General features: G+C 39.8%; 1 protein-coding gene across 4 annotated transcripts in view; it reads left to right on the top strand.

Annotated features, from left to right (window-relative positions):
• Positions 1-19,163, top strand: part of St18 (ST18 C2H2C-type zinc finger transcription factor) — a 56,208-nt gene extending 37,045 nt beyond the window's left edge. For all 4 annotated transcript variants that reach the window (XM_050163657.1, XM_050163675.1, XM_050163667.1 and 1 more), the window contains 10 exons: positions 4,098-4,213; positions 6,632-6,694; positions 7,341-7,409; positions 9,278-9,340; positions 9,448-9,528; positions 10,782-11,003; positions 13,315-13,403; positions 14,816-14,919; positions 16,702-16,845; positions 18,962-19,163. In XM_050163657.1, coding sequence (XP_050019614.1) covers positions 4,098-4,213; positions 6,632-6,694; positions 7,341-7,409; positions 9,278-9,340; positions 9,448-9,528; positions 10,782-11,003; positions 13,315-13,403; positions 14,816-14,919; positions 16,702-16,845; positions 18,962-19,102 — 1,092 coding nt within the window. In that variant the 3' untranslated portion in view covers positions 19,103-19,163. The remainder of the gene's footprint in view (positions 1-4,097; positions 4,214-6,631; positions 6,695-7,340; positions 7,410-9,277; positions 9,341-9,447; positions 9,529-10,781; positions 11,004-13,314; positions 13,404-14,815; positions 14,920-16,701; positions 16,846-18,961) is intronic.
• The last annotated feature ends 342 nt before the right edge of the window (positions 19,164-19,505 follow it).

Below are 19,505 nucleotides of genomic sequence, written 5' to 3' on the forward strand. Positions count from 1 at the left end.
TATTTTGGAGATCAGACCTCTGTCTGATGTGGGATTAGTGAAGGTCTTTTCCCATTCTGTAGGCTGTTGTTTTGTCGTTGACCATGTCCTTTGCTTTACAGAACCTTTTCAGTTTCAGGAGGCCCCATTTATTAACTGTTTCTCTCAGTATCTGTGCTAATGGGGTTGTATTTAGGAAGTGGTCTCCTGTGACAATGCGTTCAAGTGTATTTCCCACTTTCTATTCTATAAGGTTCAGTGTGGCTGGCTTTATTTTGAGGTCTTAGATCAATTTAGACTTAAGTTTTATGCATGGTGATAGATATGGAGAGTCTTTCTTAAGAAGCAAATGAAAAGTAACATGAGCAGGTACCCACTGTGCTGATCAAAGACATCCTTGTACCAGCATCATCCATGTCAATCCTCATCACCACCTGGAGGATGAATGGTCTCGAACGCAACAGCATTCAGTTAGACTGACTCTAATCTAACTAACTGGAGTTTTTCAGATCTTGCATAGATTTCATTGGTTAAATATCCCTAACTCAAAAACATCTGAGATGTTCCAAATACCTCTAGAGTCACAGTCAGTTTATTGGTCTGCAGTCATGACTATAAACTTCTCCCATTGCCATCCTGTGTGCACACGGAAGAACCAAAATTGCACCATGCTCCACCTCCTAGTGGAGCTGAGAAGGCAGCAGGCAGGGTTCTGGGAGATGATGCGTGCTAAATAGAAGTTCATTCTGTTTCAAGAGAAATAGCGCTTTACAGTGTAGCTCTTATTCTTGTATAAGTAAGAATCCTGGCATGTACTGATAGCTCAACTCCATGTGATGAGAGGCTTTTACCCATCCTGTTCCTGACCACGTGACTGCGTTGACTGAACCATCGTCAGTTTATGTACCAGAAACCTTCCTAGAAGCTTGGTGCCCAGTGTCAGTCAGGAGTGTGTGAGTCTGCGCAGAAATGCAGCAATGAGTCCTTGGGTATGTTGTCCTCTCATATAGGAGATCCAGGGTTGTCTGGCTGTCACTACACTTGTGTGTCTTCTGTCACTTCTCCCACTGACCTCTTGTCTGTCCTTCCTAGAGTCCAGTGTGTCAGAAAATAAGTCTCCTAACAACATTTTACCTTTACTTCCAATATTTTTTATAAAATTTTTTAAAAAAGTTGAGTTCATTTTGGTAGTTGTATAGATTCAAATGTTTTATGTTTCCCCTTCTTCAACATATGTTTGTTTTGTTTTATTTTATTTTATTTTTCTGTGTGTGTGTATATATATACACACACACACACACACACACACACACACAGAGGGGGGAGGGGAAGAAGGAGGGTCTTCTCCTGAAGTAAGATCCGACAGGACAGTCTTACTCTACAGTGTTCAACTGAAGTATTCCGAAATGGAATTTAGAAGCTATGTTGGAATTCATACCTCTGACATGGTCCAGGAAGACTGGGGGATGCTAAGAGTTTGTGGACTCACAGTGCTTACCTTGGGTGAGTTAATCACTTCTTTCATAGCTGTTCATAGTTGATGGAGACTCACATAAAAGTGATACTCAGTCTTTGGAGCTCCCTGGTACAATGACCTGCCTTTGTTCTTGCTCCCTCATCTGTGCCAAGGTAGTCTATGAACAGAGTATTTTTCACATCCTATTCTGAATCTTGAGGATAAACAAGTATGAGGCTCGAGAGATATCGTTTCTGAAACGTAACTTAAATTAATAATGTCTATTCAGAATCCTTGTTTAGAAGACATTAGAGAAACACCACATGCAGTAAAAAAATATATATAAGTAAATAACTCTTTCTATACCATGTCTTATTATCCCAACAGTCCTGTGAAACAGTTTTGGTAATATTTTCAGGAAAGAAAAAGCATAAGCAGGAAGGTATAGTTGTTGGTGAATAACTTGTGATTACCAAAGACAAAGGAAAAGTAAAGTGGAAGAAATGTATAAAAAAGAAAAAAATGACAAAAGAGATTGCTAGGGAATAATAGGAAAAGTTTCAAAAGGGAAAATGAAATGGGAAGGGGGAGGACATGGAGAGGAAGAGGGAAGAGACCCAGTGTGTGGAAGCTGTCATTGCCTCGGGTGGGCCGAGGATGAGGACCAAGGGCTGATGCCCTGGCACATCTTCATGATGTGACTAAGGAACAAGGTCCCTTTCCTTGTGTTGCTTAGGGACACTGAGTCTACCCCAGCAGTTCATCAGGAGTGTTTGAAGACCTGAAAGCATTTCTTCCCATTTGCCCCTACATCACAGCACTTCACACCACTGGAAATTGAGTGATTATTTCTAATTCATTGTTATTTAGTTCATATGCACAACAGTTGCTTAATTTTGGTGGTAATTTTCAGAAAATATTGTCTATCTCTCTCAGCGAAATAGCCTGTCCAGATGCCCTCTAAAAAATATCCTGAATCTGGAAAAAATTCAAAATATTTCAAAAGGAAAGTACTGAGAAATAACTAGGGCTGTCAGCTTCATTCAACTGTCAGTTATCCAAAGATTTCAGGGCTTAAAATTTTAAAAGTGCCAGATGCTATTATCTGTTATTCATGTTACCATTATGTTCTGGTCTTTACTGAAATCAATGTAACCTTCCATCTGTACACTGAAGAATCTGATTGCACACGTGTACTCTGTAAATGCACACATACATGTCTTTTTTGGGCATCGTGCACAGAATAAAATTACTATTTTAGAAACTATACATTTTTAAGTTTTGAATAACAGTCTCAAAAATGTTATTGAATTCTACATTGGGTGCTACTTAATATTTCATCCAGTATCGTATGTTTCTGTAACAGAACTAATCCTGAGAATTATTTTAGCTATGGACACATATGATACATTCCCTGCAGATTTGCAGAGTAGAATGTGAAGGCAAAGTAAAAGCAGAAAATGCAACCCATTTACAAAAAAATTCAAAAGCACAAGAGTCTATAGTTTAAAAAGTCCTGAAATGTTTAAAAGGTCTTCACCAATAAAACCATGGTGTTAAAACCCTTTTCAACACATTATCATGCCAATTAAATAGCATGTTTCCAGTCAACACTGTTTCATATGCATCTTAGGCATATATTAATTTGAACTTTAATAATATTGATCATTTCCTTTAAAATTCCTCCATAATCCCACATTCCATCATACACAGATTTTAACCAAAAGCACTCCCATGCTTATCTGTAAATGGACATGCCTTCAGAGAGAATCTTTGTTCTCAACTCCATGATAAATAAAACAATAAAATGATTATTTTACATCATTTACTTGGTGAAAAATAGATACCTCAGTAGGAAAACAGGCCCTTGCACACTGAAACAGTATTGCACTTATTCAGCCTTCACCTCGGCTTCCAAAAGGCCAAGGCAATTCTAGACTAGAATGGAGCTGCACCTAAGCCAAATCCACATCCAGTTGAATGGCACAATGGGCAGGTGTAAAGCTCCCTTATCAGGAATCTGGTGTGTGTGGGAGGGGTCATTGAGAAAACCCTTCTCTGCAGTTTGTACATGTTCATGTTTCCCTTCCAGTGCATATTGGTATAAGATTTTTTTAATCAGTAACATAAAATACTTAGAAACACAAAGCATATGAAGGATAGTATGGTGCTATTCTGGAGTCTGTTAATTTGGTATAAAATAGCATCATATTGAGATAGTTCTACCAGTGCTCTTACTCTGGTACAATCTTCCTTCTGTTCTGCTGCTGCTGCTGTGACAGCTGGATATGTAAAAATGATTCATGGGTTCATTAGGACGTGTTTATTTAATAAAAATATTTGAAATGTGCCAGTATATTAACAACCATATAGTTGAAGAAATGTCTCCGTATGAACAAAGATGTGAATTTTTAAAAGGTGTTCCTTCTCAGATACAATCCCTCTAGTAATCAGGAAATGTCCTTTTACATAGTATCTTTTTGTATTTTCATATGTATCCTTTGTGGGACTCAAGGCAAGTAAGTCTTCAAGCCACCCAGCTGACACCAATAATCCGATGCAGTTGTCTTTCATGGCTCCCTAGCATCTTCTACCTTTCTCCCTCAACTCACCACTTTTGGTTTTAGTTTTTTTTGTTGTTTTGTTTTGTTTTGTTTTCCAGAAGGACCCCGTGAACTCCCTAGAAAATTTAGAGGAAAAGAAGTTTGCTGGAGAGACCTCTATTCCAAGCCCAAAGCCCAAGCTCCATTCAAGAGATCTCAAGAAAGAACTAATTACGTGAGTAGGGCTCGGCTACCTGCAGGAAAAGATTTGGCAATTAGGAGAGACACATTTACAATTGGGAGTGATAACACTCAGGTTTCTACAATGAACGTTCTAACTACTTCAGGGCATCTTAACTAGTGAGCAGGAACAGTGTTCTGCACTGCTCTCAGGCAGCTTCCAAAAGTACAAGAGGTGGGAACCTCTGTTGTTTACGTACAAGATAGTGATGCATACTCTTTGGTCACTGATACTCAACTAGAGATATCTCAACTCATGGTGTCTAAATCCTGACTTCGGGGAAGCAGCTAAGCTTGTATTTACTCTGAAAATTATGGCTTGGGAAGAAAGGGTTTCCATTCCTCTTAAGTTTTTCCCAAATCAGAAGAGTTGAATGAGCAATTATTCTGATTCAGCCATTAATACAAAGTATACATAAAATCGAACAATCATATTTTACCCCTTTGTTACTCAACTTTCTCTCATCAATTTATAAGAAGGTAAAGGTTTGTTATGGCTTATGGATTTGAAGGCCTTTATCCATAGCCACTTTGTTCTGTTGCCTTTGGGTCTGTGGTGAACCAGGGCTTTACAGAAGAAGCATATAATGCAGGAAACAGCTTACATCATTGTGTTTTGGATGGGACTCACTGATTTATTTGTGTCTGTATTAGTGTGCTGATTTTTTGTCTTATCTTTATTATATCAGTTTCTTTTTTAAATGATAATTATACAGTAACAACTTACCCAAAACTTTGAAATTTTATCAACTGTCCTCTGGCTTGAATAGATTTGAACATCAATGGCCAAGAAAATTAACCAGTTTCCTTCCTTTAATTTTGTTTTTATCTAAAAACCCTCCTAGATTTCATCACCCAACTGGTAGTATGCAATATTGAAGAATATTTGTCACTATAGATTTGAATTTATGCCATCAATCAGAGGTCTATCAGAAACTCAATTAGGAATATCGTTCCCCAATCAGGAATAATATTGCAATGAATTCTTTTGACCTTTTTATACCACAAAGCTTTACCATTTCATCAAGTCAAATTTATAGTTCATACTATATATTCCATAGATAATTAACTTGAAATTAGTATAATTTCTTTGCCTCTTTTGAAAATGTTAATGAACATAGTTGAAAATAGAAAAGAAAATAAGCACAGTGCTTTTGGAATACTATTTGGGAGTGAAAATTCTTAAGCATTTGAAAGCCCTTCATTCCATAGTTAAACAGTGTTCAGACACATTCTGTATCAATGGATAAGTGTTACCAAAAAGTATCGCAGAATGTAATCATCATTACTTTTTTAAAAAGAGTTTTGTACATATATTTTATTGTCTATATTTTCTGATATCCCTTCCAGTAACAGGAACAGAATTAAATGGCCCCAATTTAGATCAGTCCCTGAAAAGCAAGCATCCCTTTGAGATTCCTAATATTCATAGTTTTTTTTTCATTTCCTAAAACATATGATAAGTACTTAAAGGAGTACCTCATTCTGAATTTCATTTACACGGAGAGAGAGGACTTTGCTTTGGGCAGGATGTCAGCAAAGACTCAGTGCCTTTCCCTCAGATCCTTATTACAACCACAGATAGCACTTCAGGATGGCTCCGTTTGTGCTCTCCAAATGAGCACAGCATCCAAGAACTGAAGTAATTAAAAAAAACGAAGACTCTCTAATTGGAAAGGTACCTCTTAGGGGTCACAAAGTTGTTGGGATGTTTTTTAAATATATGTAAGAAGCCTAAGACAGAAGTTTCTGAGAAACTTGAAAAGACACAGATCCCAGTAGGCGCTTTGGTAGATATCCTGGAATCTGTTTGTGGGCTAGCCATGGATTTGGGAGCGCTGCATTGCTATAGACCAAGTGAAGCTGCTATAGAGTTTTAGTAACGAAATATCTTGCCTACTTCTCTGTCATCCATAAATTTCCCACCTAGAATGTCAATTATTTCAGTCAAAGGTTTTCTTCTTTGTAGTTTGTAAACTGTCAGAGTTGCTTAAAAGCCTACAGAAATCCCTTTCTATAATGTATCATACAGCTGCTGCTGGGATTCCTATTCTCATATTTCTGCATTATGGAGAGATAAATTTATCTTTTCAAAGAACAGAACAGCATGGGTTGTTGACTCACAAACCACAAGGCAGCATGTTAGCATCACTTCCCACAACATTTGAGTTGGAAACTTGGACATAACATTGAAAAGAGAAAAAAACTAAGGATGTGTCTGGACATGAATGACATGCTTACTTTTCTTCTACCTCTGAATCCTCTTTTTAAACCTCTAAGTACTTAGTGCTCTAGCTTCTGCACCCCTAACCAGTGCAGTCTTAGAAGGAGAAAATGCTTTGCAATCTCTCTGGAAGAACAGTAGTCTACGAAATGCCCTTGACACTCATGATGTGTTTTTCTGCTGACACAGCTGCCCAACACCAGGATGTGACGGAAGTGGCCATGTCACAGGCAACTATGCATCTCACCGCAGGTACCAAATGTCCTTGTATGTGCTCAGGTTTTCATCATCCTGGTCAGTTTCATGTCGCCTATTAGAGCAGCAAGCAGCTCTCTGGATTAGGAAAGGGAGAGTGGGGGAGTTGGATTAGGGGATTATTTTATTCGTCAGAGATTTAGATATGGTACACAGAAGTCATGACTCTTGTTCAAAAGAGTAATCTGGTCCTCGTTACTAACCATCTTGGGGCTCACAGCAGGCTCTTGCCCCAGCTAGCATTAAACAAAGAAAGCACAGGGGCCTCTCACTAGTGGAAGTGGCATCTCTGATCCTGAATAAATAAATAAAGGTGCTGGTGTGGCTGAGCAGGGTGAGAGGCTCTCTCTTTTGTTTCTTGCTAATGGCATTTGCTGTCCCTTAGCCAGTGGCTTAAAGCTGAAGCTCTTGTAACTCACTGGTGCCGCAGTGAGAGTGGATTGCTGGTCGTTGCTGATTACAACAAATAACTGAAATACCCATGAGTCCATGTTCATTAACAGTAAAACCAGACCCAGTTCCAGTTAATTCTTTTTCAGTTCCTCGCCACCCAGAACTGGATGTCTCTCACAAACCCAGGACACCCGTGAGTCAATTCACCCATGTCAACACTATACCTCTTTTCTTCCTCTCCCCTCTATAGTGTGTCCGGATGTCCTCTAGCAGATAAGACTCTTAAGTCCCTCATGGCTGCCAACTCTCAGGAGCTTAAGTAAGTGTTGGGAGGCATGTCCTCTGTGCCCTTCTTCACCCTGATAGAGCCCTTGTTATTCAGTGTCCATATTTCCTTGACAAGGGCACATAAAATGGTACCTGGCTGAGTAATAGCAAACAAACAAACAAACAAAAAAACTTGTCAAAATTTGAAAGGGCTGAAGCTCAGCCTTAGACTTTGCCTGGGTTGACTTGGGAGGGACTAGGGGAATGGAAGTCATACTTGTGTTTTACACTGATTTGTAACAAATAGCATGAAAACACAATCCTTTTGCTCTTAATTTCAGAATTTATTTGCTAAACCAGTGACGATGTAACGAAACATTTTCAGCATCAATTTTAAGAAAGCATAAGAATTTAAAATCTCCTAACCGCTTTTCCCTTTTGCTAAACATTGTCCTGGCTCATTTCTACTCTGTTTATGGTCTCTAGGTTACATAGATATTAATACTTAGCTGTGGATTTTATGTTTCCTACTCTTCTTTTATTCCAAATTTGTCATTTGATGTATTATATAAAAATATTCATATTAAATATCCTATATCTTTATATTCAAATATGTCTTACAGTCTTCATAATAAGCAACATAAAATATTTTATACCAAAAATAATGAGAAGCTGGAAATATGCAACTATGTTTCTCCTTTTCAAAGTGCTAAAGGACAATTTATTGTATCAGGGTAGACTCTTGAATATTGATAACTACTTTTGCAAGCTGAACTGTAGGGTGGTTTTGGGATTAGTAGTCAATGGGCTGAAATGTAAGGTACACTCTAATATCCTTCCCGGTCTAAGTGTCTCCACTGCCACATCCCAATTATAACAATCACTTCACATCCTCTAAATTTCATTTGAAAAAAACAGAAAGACACTGGAAACATGTGAGTCAAGAGGGCCCATTGCAATGTCCAGTAATTAAATGTTTCATATAGCCACATAATAAATAATTTATCTATTTACCCATATAAGAAAACATATATTTCACTAACTTCTTGTTTACATATTTAAGGAAAAATCCTAAAAAAGGCATTTCTTTACTTAATAGATAACATATAGCAAGATATATATATGTATATGTATGTGTATATATATCACATATATAATAAACTATATAAGCTACTAAAGCAATATTTAACAAAAATGTTAATAAAGGGCTGCAGAGATGATTCAGCAATTAAGAGTTTGTACTGCTCTTGCAGAGGACCCAATTTTATTTCCCAGTACCTATGTCAGGAAGGTCACCCGCACATGGAACTCCAGTTCCAGGGCTCTAACCCTTTTCTGGCCTCTGTAGCAGCACTGCATTTACCTGTACAAACCCACACAAAGACACACATAGATACCTAATTAAACATAACTTTATAAAGATGCTAGAAAAGGGTAAGAAACATGTGTCTAACAGCAGAAGATATGTTTCTGTATTTAGGTGATTAAATTCTCAATGCCTGTTACTCTGAGTGTTTGCTATTTTATTTGAGTTACTATGTTACTCCATACTTTGTGGCTCAGGAACAACATTCCTTTGTATAAAAGCATCCTATGAATGCTCACTGAGATAGCATTTAAGAAAATGTGTCTATCATGGTGACACTCAGGAAGCAGAGACAGGCAAATTTCTGTAAGTTCAAGGCCAGTGTGTTCTACATAGAGTTCCAGACTACATACTGATACTGTGTCTCAAAAAAATGAATGTATAATAAATAATAATATATTGGCAACCAAACATTACTCAGCAGTTTTTCATGTTTTGTTTTCAGCATGGGTTCTTAATTGAAAGACAATCACTTAAACTGAAAGAGTCCCAAGATGAGTCATGATGCCTCTCTCCCCTAACCAGGCAGCTTACTGTATTCCTGTGTTTTCTAGATGTCCGACGCCAGGTTGTGACGGTTCTGGGCATGTGACCGGAAACTATGCTTCCCATAGAAGGTAAGACCAACCACATTTGTCAAATGCAAATTAGTGTACTGGCAATGATACCCCATCATAAATTCATAATCATAGTGCCTTGCACGGTTATTGGTTATTCATTTTAGCTTGTCTGGTTGCCCTCGTGCAAGGAAAGGTGGCATCAAAATGACCCCTACCAAGGAAGAAAAGGAAGAATCTGAACTTAAGTAAGTACAGCTGATAAAGAACTGGGCTGGGCTATATCTTGTCGGCTAACTGGGAGGAGCTTTGGGATGCCTCTGAGTTTCCGCCGAATCCTGAAGGGGATGAGTCATTAAGACCCAGGATATCTGGCTAAAGTTGTTCAAGAATGTTTTCTCCTTCATAACTTCATTTCTACACTTCTTTGGCAATGAAGAAGGGAGGGAGCTTTTTTCCTTGCCCATCTCTTTTAAAGGAAAGCGACACTGTGGAAGTTAGGCTTTTATGGGTTTTCTGTGCGTGAATGTGTGTGTGTCTGTGTCTATATGTGTTTCTTGAGCCTTTTCTTTGTCTCTTTTATTTGTTTATCCAATTCTGGTTTGTTAATTTTGATTTTATCTATTTTTATTTTTAGATGCTTGTTTGTATCCTAATGGCAGAGAGAAAGAAAGGGTGTGGATTTATGTGGTGGAATAGTTGGGAGGATCTGAGAGGAGTTGGGGAAAGAAAAACCATAATCAGTCAAAACATATTTTATTTAAAATCTATTTTCAATTTATTAAAGAAAAGAAAAACCAACAGTGGGTATGAATTTAACTCCATCTCTTGCTGCCTAGTCATCTAAGCTCTTACACAAACCTCATTTTTCCCTGCCTGAAAAATGGGACAGTAGTCTCTACCCTAAGAGTTGGCAGTAAACAAAGAGGCGATGCACAAAAATTTCTCAGATGGAAGCCTGCCCCCTGTCACTGCTAACACAATGCTGTTTTACTGCTTGGTGTCTTAAGATATACAATGCTGTTGTGTGTCTTAAGGCTTCTGTTGCTGTGCTGAAATGCCAAGACCAAGATCCAGCTGACTTACACTTCCATACTACTGTTCATCGTTGAAGGAAGCCAGGACAGGAACTCAAAAGGGCAGGAACATGGAGGCAGGAGCTAATGCAGAGAGCATGGTAGAGAGATGTTTGCGGGCTTGCTCAGCCTACCTTCCTACAGTCCCCTGCACCGCCAGTCCAGGGGTGAGCCTGCCTGCGATGAGCTGGGCACTCCCATGTCAATCACTAATTAAGAAAATGCCCTGCAGCCTGATCTCACGGAGGCGTTTTCTCAGTTGAGATTCCCTCCTCTCTAATGACTCTAGTGTGTGTCAAGTTGATATAAAATTAGCTGGCATATGATGGTATCCTCTGAAACATCTGCTGTCGGTTGTTTCTGTAGAGGATGGAGGTGTCCGTTCCTTTGTCAAAGCTGACAGTGGCTCCACTGTGCTTCTCTAGGTGTCCTGTAATAGGGTGTGATGGTCAAGGTCACATATCGGGTAAATACACGTCACATCGCACGGCTTCTGGCTGCCCTCTGGCTGCCAAGAGACAGAAGGAGAATCCTCTCAATGGGTCCCCTCTCTCCTGGAAGCTGAACAAGCAAGAACTTCCCCACTGTCCTTTGCCAGGATGCAACGGGCTGGGGCATGTCAACAACGTCTTCGTCACCCACAGAAGGTAATGCATGCTTTGTGTCTTTTTGTTGATGTGATTGTTTGTGATGTGAGTTACTTAGGGGAAGGTGAAAACCCTCAAAATGCAATTATTTATAACATTTAGGTATAGAACACAGAGTCTTGCTAAGTTTTTGCTAGTCTGAAGAATGGAAATGCATTTTCTCTGTTTCTGAAAATTCACTATACAGATTTCAAGGGCCCTAGAAACTCCATTTGTTTCTTGTATTCTAAAATATCACTTGTGTTAGTATTTTTAAGTGTCTCAGTCTTTTCGTGCATCACTCCAATTCCAAGTGGTGCTATCCACTCTATTGTGTCGTGTAGTTGTGAACTTTTACTTGTTTCTGTCATCCCTGCCTTTCCCGTTGTCACCCAGTTTCAGGCCAGGGTAGCATTGCTTTACTTTCAGGGAGATGTGATTTGCTCACGGCAATCTGAAAGCAAGCAGCATATATGAGTGCTGGTGGTGTGCAAGGACCTGGAGCTTTGCAGTGGTATTCTTCATCCCTGAGCCCCTGGCTCTCAAGGGAAGCCTCTGTTGCACAGGGATGCTCTTAGTCCAGCTCTCTGGCTCACTTTGCTCCCGAAGCAAAAAAGTTAGAAAGTTCCTGATATATTTCTGCAGTCAGTGAGTGTTCCAACTCCTTCTAGTCTTGCAGGCTAATTCCTGTGCAGTTTTAGGGAAACATTGATTCTTTTGTGTTCAGTATACAAATTGAGCAAAGTTGGGAAATTTGGGCACGTTTTCAGTTCTAAAGATATAGATCAATGATACCAGAAACGGATCCTGACAGGAATTGATTGCTTTCATGGTGCCAGTAAAACTGATACATGGAAAAACTTGCATTTTCTGTGTGGAGGTCAGGGGAAAACCATGACATTGACACCAGAAAATTATCTCTCCAGGAACTACTTGTTTGGAAGTTGTCGGTGAAACCTGCTATGGAGAAAGTGTTTTCCACATGGTGTGCTTTGTATGGCTGTCAGTGCAAGCTCATATCCACCAGGGCATACATTGTTTAATTCTGTTTTGGTCATCATTTCCTATTTAGGAACCAAAGTCACAAACCAAATGTGCCCTAAGCTGCCATGATCATCAGAAAGAGTCTCCAAAGCGGTTTGGAGCTAAAGTTGGTTGCCTCTCATTTTCTTTTCCTGCATAAATAACTTATAACTTACCAAAGATTAACAAACCGCATAGCCTTTTCGTAATGTAGCCTATTACAAATTACCCTTAAAGTTTTATGTTAGTTCCTGCACTTTATAGAATATTAATATAGAATAAGTTCCTTATTCTTAAATCCTGTGATACTTCATATTTATTGAAGACCCCACTCCAGAAAACTTTTCTTCCACTTGGCATAGCATCAGGAACTTCAGGTTGAAATGATTGTTTTATAGATCAATTGAAACCACATTTCTGTGGGGGAGAAATACTTTAAATGGTTGATTATTCTCGTTTTTATTTAATTCTGAAACTGGTTTCTACAAAGATAGAACAAAACCTTGAAAGAATTAATAACTGCTTAGAACAAGAAAATTACCTGATCATAAACGATGGAAAACAGGTTTTGTTAGGTGTTATCATTATCACATGGTGCTATTTAAATAAAGCAAGTGACATTAAAGGAAGGAAGCCTTCTGAAGAGAGCAGCAATTCAATGAACAGGGTCATGAGCGCCAGCTTGGATAACAGATCTCCTTGCCCCGGCTGCACCTGCAGCAGATGCTTTTATTCCCATTTCAGGGGAGAAATATTTTAAATGAAAATAATGTTTTAACAGTTACAGGGGAAACAAAATAGGAGCTTTCCATCAGCCGGTTGAATTTTCTCTAGCGAGCGGGATTTGTTGACTATTGTGGAGTCACCCTGGAGATCAGCCTGTGCTTTGTATGAAAGCAGGAAGAGCTAAACTCTGCCTTGTTCTTTATGGATTCCAGATGGGTGATAACAGTCCTTGTTCATGGCCTGTGTGGGCAGTTTGGTAGCTGCAGAAAAGGAAGTCTGTACCATCGAATGCACATTCATGAGTGCGGAAGACCAGTGCTCTGCCAAGTGAATGGGACTAGCTGTGTCGGCAGTGGCAACCTGTATTTCTGATTTAAGAAAAGGAAATGCAAACACTTATCAATACTTTAGAACCCTCGGATTTTATTTAATATATATTTATTAGTTAATTTCTATGACAAAACTACAGATTATGATGTAACTACTAAGAAGGCAAACATATCAGTAGTTGGTAGCAAAAAAGTTTTAATTTTATGAGAAATGACATACATTTCACATATGGATACAAATTCTCTTCTCACAGTTTATCTGGATGCCCTCTCAATGCACAAGCTATCAAAAAGGTCAAGGTGTCTGAGGGACTAATGACCATCAAGCTCAAAGCAACCGGGGGTAAGTCACCATCTCCACCAAGGTCTAGGCTTCCCAAGCATACTTTGTGTGCAAGAACAAAGGGGTTTCCTCAAGGTTAAGCTGCAACTGTAACCTCTCAGAAACGTTTTCCTTGTCTTCTGTCTTCTCTATTATTTAATAAGGCTTTCCTACAAGGAAAGACATGAAATGACACACAGATAAATTGAGAGGCACAATAATTTTATCCTTGTGTTTTCAGTGTTAGTTTTTCTCCTAGGAAATGTGTACATGCACATACATGTGTGTGCATGTGCATGCCTGTGGGCTTATGTGCACACATGTGTGCATGCATATGTGTTTCCAGTGTATGTTCCCTACCAAATTTCAGGAAACACAATTGTAGGCATACTTTTCTTTCCCTCCCATCTGTTCCCAAATAACCTACACAGAGACTTATTAACTGTAAATGCTCGGCCAATAGCTCAGGCTTGTTACTATTTAACTTTTACATTTAAATTAACCTATATTTTTTTATCTACCCTCTGCCACATGACTTGTGTCTTGTTACCTCATTTTCTACATGCCCTGCTGCCTGTCTTCTGGCATCTCCTCTGAATCTGTCTTTCTTCATCCTGGCATACTCCTCTCTGTTGTCAGTAGTAGTGTAGACCCGTTTCTCCAGATTGTTGAGATTAACTTCGGTCCAGACTATGGCATTCTTAACCACTTTCCCCGACTTCCAAATAGTAAATGGATTCACACTCACTCTACAATATAATCATGGAAACTAACACCTGGCCACTGTCCCACAGTCTACACTTTATTGCATTCATGCTCACCCATAGATACTTTGCCTATTTTTATAGGAATTCAAGCCTAAAGTTCAGAGAGTGTTCATATGCAAGAACAACAGTCAAGGCTGTGTTCTTCTTCCTGAACCACATGTGCTCCTTCCCAAGTGCACACAGAGACATCTGTTACCATGTGCTGGTAGCCCAGCTCTGCTTCGAGGTGTGCCTCTTCGGGGTCCCCTCAGCAAGCAGATATGTAATTGCTGGGCATGCCCTGGGACCTCACTGTCCTTGCAGCAGCTATACAAGAGTTTGCATGGATTTGAACACTGTTAGTTCATTCCATTTCTGTCAAGTTGTTTTAATTTTAGAAGCCTGGCAATTTCATATATGAAAAGACGACAATGGTTCATGCCTGTAGGGACTGTAAATGAGGGCTCACCAGGTCTTCTGAAACACAGTGGAGCCACCAAAAAGCTGGTGCTTTTGTACCTCATTTTCTTAGAAAGCATTCAACTCCCAAACTGTTTCCTTTTTTTAAGACTCTTGCATAGATATAGTTTGGGTAAAAGCACTAAAATAGTCTCATATTTAAACATAAAGTAACCTGTCTCTGGGCCTTGTCTCCTGTATTCAGTGTGAACTGTTAACTCTTCACAGGTATTGATGGTGATGAAGAAATTAGGCATTTGGATGAAGAAATAAAGGAACTGAATGAATCCAACCTTAAAATTGAAGCAGATATGATGAAACTTCAGACCCAGGTTCAAAAACATTAATTAGTTGTTTCTAAAATAATCATACCCTCTAATGGATTCAAAACGCTGAGCTTACCAAATCCTGCGTCAAAAACTATGTTGATACCCTAGAGAAATGTGTCTCTCGTGAGTGGTTTGTGCCTGTGTCTCCTGACTGGGCAGGAGTGGAAGGAGTTACTGCTGCTTTTACCTAGCTGGCTGGGAAGACCTACTTTGTGTGCAAATAAAGCAGATGACCATATATACTTTTGGAGAGCATGTGTTGCTTTGTAGAGAATTGTGTTACATAGGTTGAAGGTCCTTCGTTTTATTAAAAATGTGCATAAGACATCACACTCTTTAAATGTAATTTTTCAAGAATATTTGCTTAGTATACTAAAAACAGATTCTTGTACAGGCACTTTATAAATACAAAACAAAGAAAAACTCCAAGAGTGTCTAAACCTAGACTACTAGGAATTAAAAATTTGGCCTAGGACTTTTAAGACACTAACACAAATTTCGTTATTAAGGACTCAGTTTGGTGGAAGATTGTTTTCCTACCCATGTGAAAGACTCTGGATTCAATCTGCAGCATCTGAAAAGCAAAAATAACTGCATTGCAACACATTAGAGGTGGAGAAACAAGACAAAGCAGAGGGCAGAATGTCCTTTCTGGTGCCTTTCCCATTTCTTCTCCTTTCCCACTCTTGAGATGCAAGCTGCATTCATTTCTCAGCAGCCCTTACCTAAGCAGTCCAATCCACCCCAAATAGTTTCTTCATCCCGTCTTCTGAATGCCACAGAAGTCCACAGAAAGAGCTTGATGCTGCCATTTGGAATCCATGAACCTCCTCTTGAAACCATTAGCAAAGAAGACAAGCCGCTTCTTCATAGAGCTCAGTCCAAATGGGAAAAACCGGAGAGGGAGAGGGAGAGAGAGAGAGAGAGAGAGAGAGAGAGAGAGAGAGAGAGAGTAAAATCTGCTGGTGGAAGAAGGGGGTTGATATTAAACAGGATGGCTAAGCCTCAAGAAGAAGGAAATGTGTTATCAATGACTTGAAATATAAAGGAGTTAGCCAACAGTGATGGGGAATTTGTCTGGAGTAAGCTAGCTGGGCAGGGCAAGTTACATAAGGATACAAGAATGACACTGAGCTGTTCATATAGTATAGCCTAGTCGATATTGATGATCTTGGCATTTACTTTAGTGGGTTACAAGGCCCCCGAAGGGTTTGAGAATTAAGAGTCATTCAGTCAGCTGACGTACATCCTACCATGACCTCCAAAAGATTCATTCTGTTAGGGTATTGAGGAGGGCCAAGATGAGACTATGCGGAGCAAAGATGGCACAAGGTCATCCATGAGAAGTGATACCGTCACACCAGTGGCCGAGTCCAGGTGGCCACAGCACAGGTGGATAGTGGTCTTGTCATGTGTGCTTTTAAAGAAGTGCTCAGTGAGTTTGAAATATGAAAGAAAAAACCATAAGTCTGGGCAACATTCAGATTGTCACCCACTGGGGGGAAAAAAAAGAGGCATGTGGAGCAGTATTGGGGCAAATGGACAGATTTACTCTGGGGCATATTGCTTTTGAGATATCTACTATCCAGCCACATAGAGAAGTTAGACCTGCAATTCATGGGAAAATCTGTGTTGAAAGTACAAATATGAATGTGTGAATCCAACACTTCAGAGCAGTAGGTAGTGCTACAGTTTGGGATGGAGAAACCCCTTGGCCCTTATACCCAGCCACAGGTTTCCCCTTGAGGCCTTCCATGGCTTCTCATGCCATTGCCTCTGTTTTAGATCACGTCTATGGAGAGCAACTTGAAGACCATAGAGGAGGAGAACAAGCTTATAGAGCAGAGCAATGAGAGTCTGCTGAAGGAGCTGGCAGGGCTCAGCCAGGCTCTCATCTCCAGCCTCGCTGACATCCAGCTGCCACAGATGGTAAGACCAAGAGCAGCGCTCTGTTGTCCCATCGTCTCCCTCAGCGTCATTACCCTGTGGCTGTCAGCAGTCACCTACCTGGATGCATTCTCACGCTCGGTGATCTCCCCACCTGAAGACCATGGTAGACACGCATACTCAGATTAACAAAGGCCAGTAGTATTCAAAAAGGCCAGGGCCCTTTAAAGATGAAGTTTTGCTGGAAGATATCTTATAAAGTTAGATGAAAGCCAGAGACCAGCGCTTACTCACTGAAAATGTTTCCGAATAGAAGACTCTACACAGTCCTCCGCATTATCCTCCAAACTCATAAACCATAAAAACAACAATCTCATTCCTAATAAACTCCCCATAATGTTCAACTTCTGTTCATGGAGTGTAGAAAGTATGGGTGTGATCGAGGCACCCTTATTTCAAAAGCCTAAGCATGCAACTATTTAGAATTCACAAAAAGTTTGTTCTACATTTTTATAAATATAAACCAGTCTTTGGAGTTAGATCTGCATCGTTGAGGGGCTATTGATCAATATGTTGCTAATTTCCTCAGAATATATATTCTCAGATCAAAATTGATGGCTTACATATAAGAGGACTTAAAGCAGCAGCAATGAAATCAAAATATTTGGGTTTTGTACAAAAATACTAAATTGCTCAATTCCAAAAACAAAAAAAAAATTCAGTCCTTTAACTTTCGATTCTGTTAAGGAGATTGTTATCATCTTCCTTTTGCCTGTTTTTCTAGCTCCTTATCTAAATATGTACTTCTTAGTATTTTCTTCGTTGTCACTGCCCCGGTCCATGATTCTGTAGGAAACACATGCCCAGCAGAGGTAGACACCAAAAGGGAACAGCCACAACTAGACAGTGCACATAGTCCAGATCACAGCTCTGCTGGGCATGCCAGCTCATCTTCAGATCTTCTAAACAGTAGCGATCATAGTCATTGTCTGTACACTTGAGCTGTTCGCTCATGTTTAAGTCCTTCCTTCCAAGGACCTTACAATGTAACATGGCACTTACCAAGGGTTTTCAGAAATGTGGGGACATGGAGTGAGCACATATGGCTGGAGAGTTTTCCCTCTTGTCCTGCATGTCCTGCCTCTTCTGCATGTGATTTACACACAGCTAGTGGGCACCTACTTTAAAACATATGATGGATCCAGAGTGAGAGTAAGAACGCGGGGTGATCGTCCAAAGGACCCAGGTTCAATTCTGAACTCTGAACTAGTGGCTCAGAAATGGCTGCAACTCCAGTTCCAGGGTATGAGATACCCTCATCTGGCTGCCACATGCATAAAGTACATATGTAGTGCACAAATATACATGCAAAACATCCATATACATTGTTTTTGAGTGTGTGTGAGTGTGTGTGTGTGTGTGTGTGTGTGTGTGTGTGTGTGTGGCCCAGCATGGTGGCACTCCCCTTTAATCCTAGAACTTGAGAGGCAGAAGCAGGTAGGTCTCTGGGAGTTTAAGGTCAGCCTGGTCTACATAGAGAGTTCTATGCCAGCCAAGATAACAAAATAAGACGCTGTCTCACAAAATAAAAACAAATAAATAGAATAATAAAACCATTATATAGGGCAAAGGATATGCCAAAATACTACCCAGGGTAAAGATGAGTCAGTCTGGACCTTCTAACACTGATCTTCTCCCTAAAGAAATAGAGAGGGCAAATGACCAGAGTTGTTGTATGAGCAAATCTTTATCACAACTGTTGGTGAGCAACTGGCTTAATCCCTGCCATTCCAACCTAAAACTGTTAAAGAACCACTTGGCACAAGCCCTGTACACACCTTCCACAGATGTCATTTTTGTACTGAGCAAGTGCAGTTGAGGCCAAGACTCCTCCCAGAGAAAGCATGTTGTTTGAAGACCTCTACCTCAGGTCCAGATTGATCCTCAGTGCCATTCAATCAAGTTTCATTAAAGCCATGAATGAAGAGTGAACAGATAAACCCTACGAACACTAACATTTAGATTCCTATCCCAAACTGCCACAGTAAACCCTTCTCTTCCTCATTATATAAGTTGGCAACATTCTTCCCTGTCTCCTGATCTTCCTGGGGGGCAGCTGACCCTCTGTGATTCGTTCTATGTGCTTTGTCTCCATCAGGGGCCAATCAATGAGCAGAATTTTGAAGCGTATGTAAATACTCTCACAGACATGTACAGCAATCTGGAACGAGACTACTCTCCGGAATGCAAAGCTCTACTGGAAAGCATCAAGCAGGCGGTGAAGGGCATCCATGTGTAGGAGGGCAGCTCGCAGGAAGCAGAGGTCACCACAGCAGGGAACTCCAGAAGATCCATAGAAGGCCTTGCACCCCTGGAGCCTGGAGGCCGCCCCCTGCGTTTATAATTGCAACATTGCACTAATTTTTTCCCTGGCTGACATAAAAAGGAAAGGAAAACTATGATAAACTCTTTGGATTAAAAGCAATGCAGTGGATTATTAGATCTCATTTATTTTCATATCTTTTTCTTTTATTTCATTGCACTCTTTATTTTGTAAAGTATATGTAAAATAAATGTTACATTTTATATTTTATTTATTACTAATCAAAGAGTTTTTTATCTTTTAACTGCATTTTGGAGTCTACCATATTTTTACAGGTGTGTTTATTAATTTGTCTTCTAATAGGATTTAAATAGAAATC

Source organism: Alexandromys fortis, unplaced genomic scaffold, assembly GCF_014885135.2.
Source record: "Alexandromys fortis isolate MF-2015 unplaced genomic scaffold, M_Fortis_MF-2015_v1.1 scaffold_18, whole genome shotgun sequence".
In the NCBI taxonomy this organism is placed as follows: domain Eukaryota; kingdom Metazoa; phylum Chordata; class Mammalia; order Rodentia; family Cricetidae; genus Alexandromys; species Alexandromys fortis.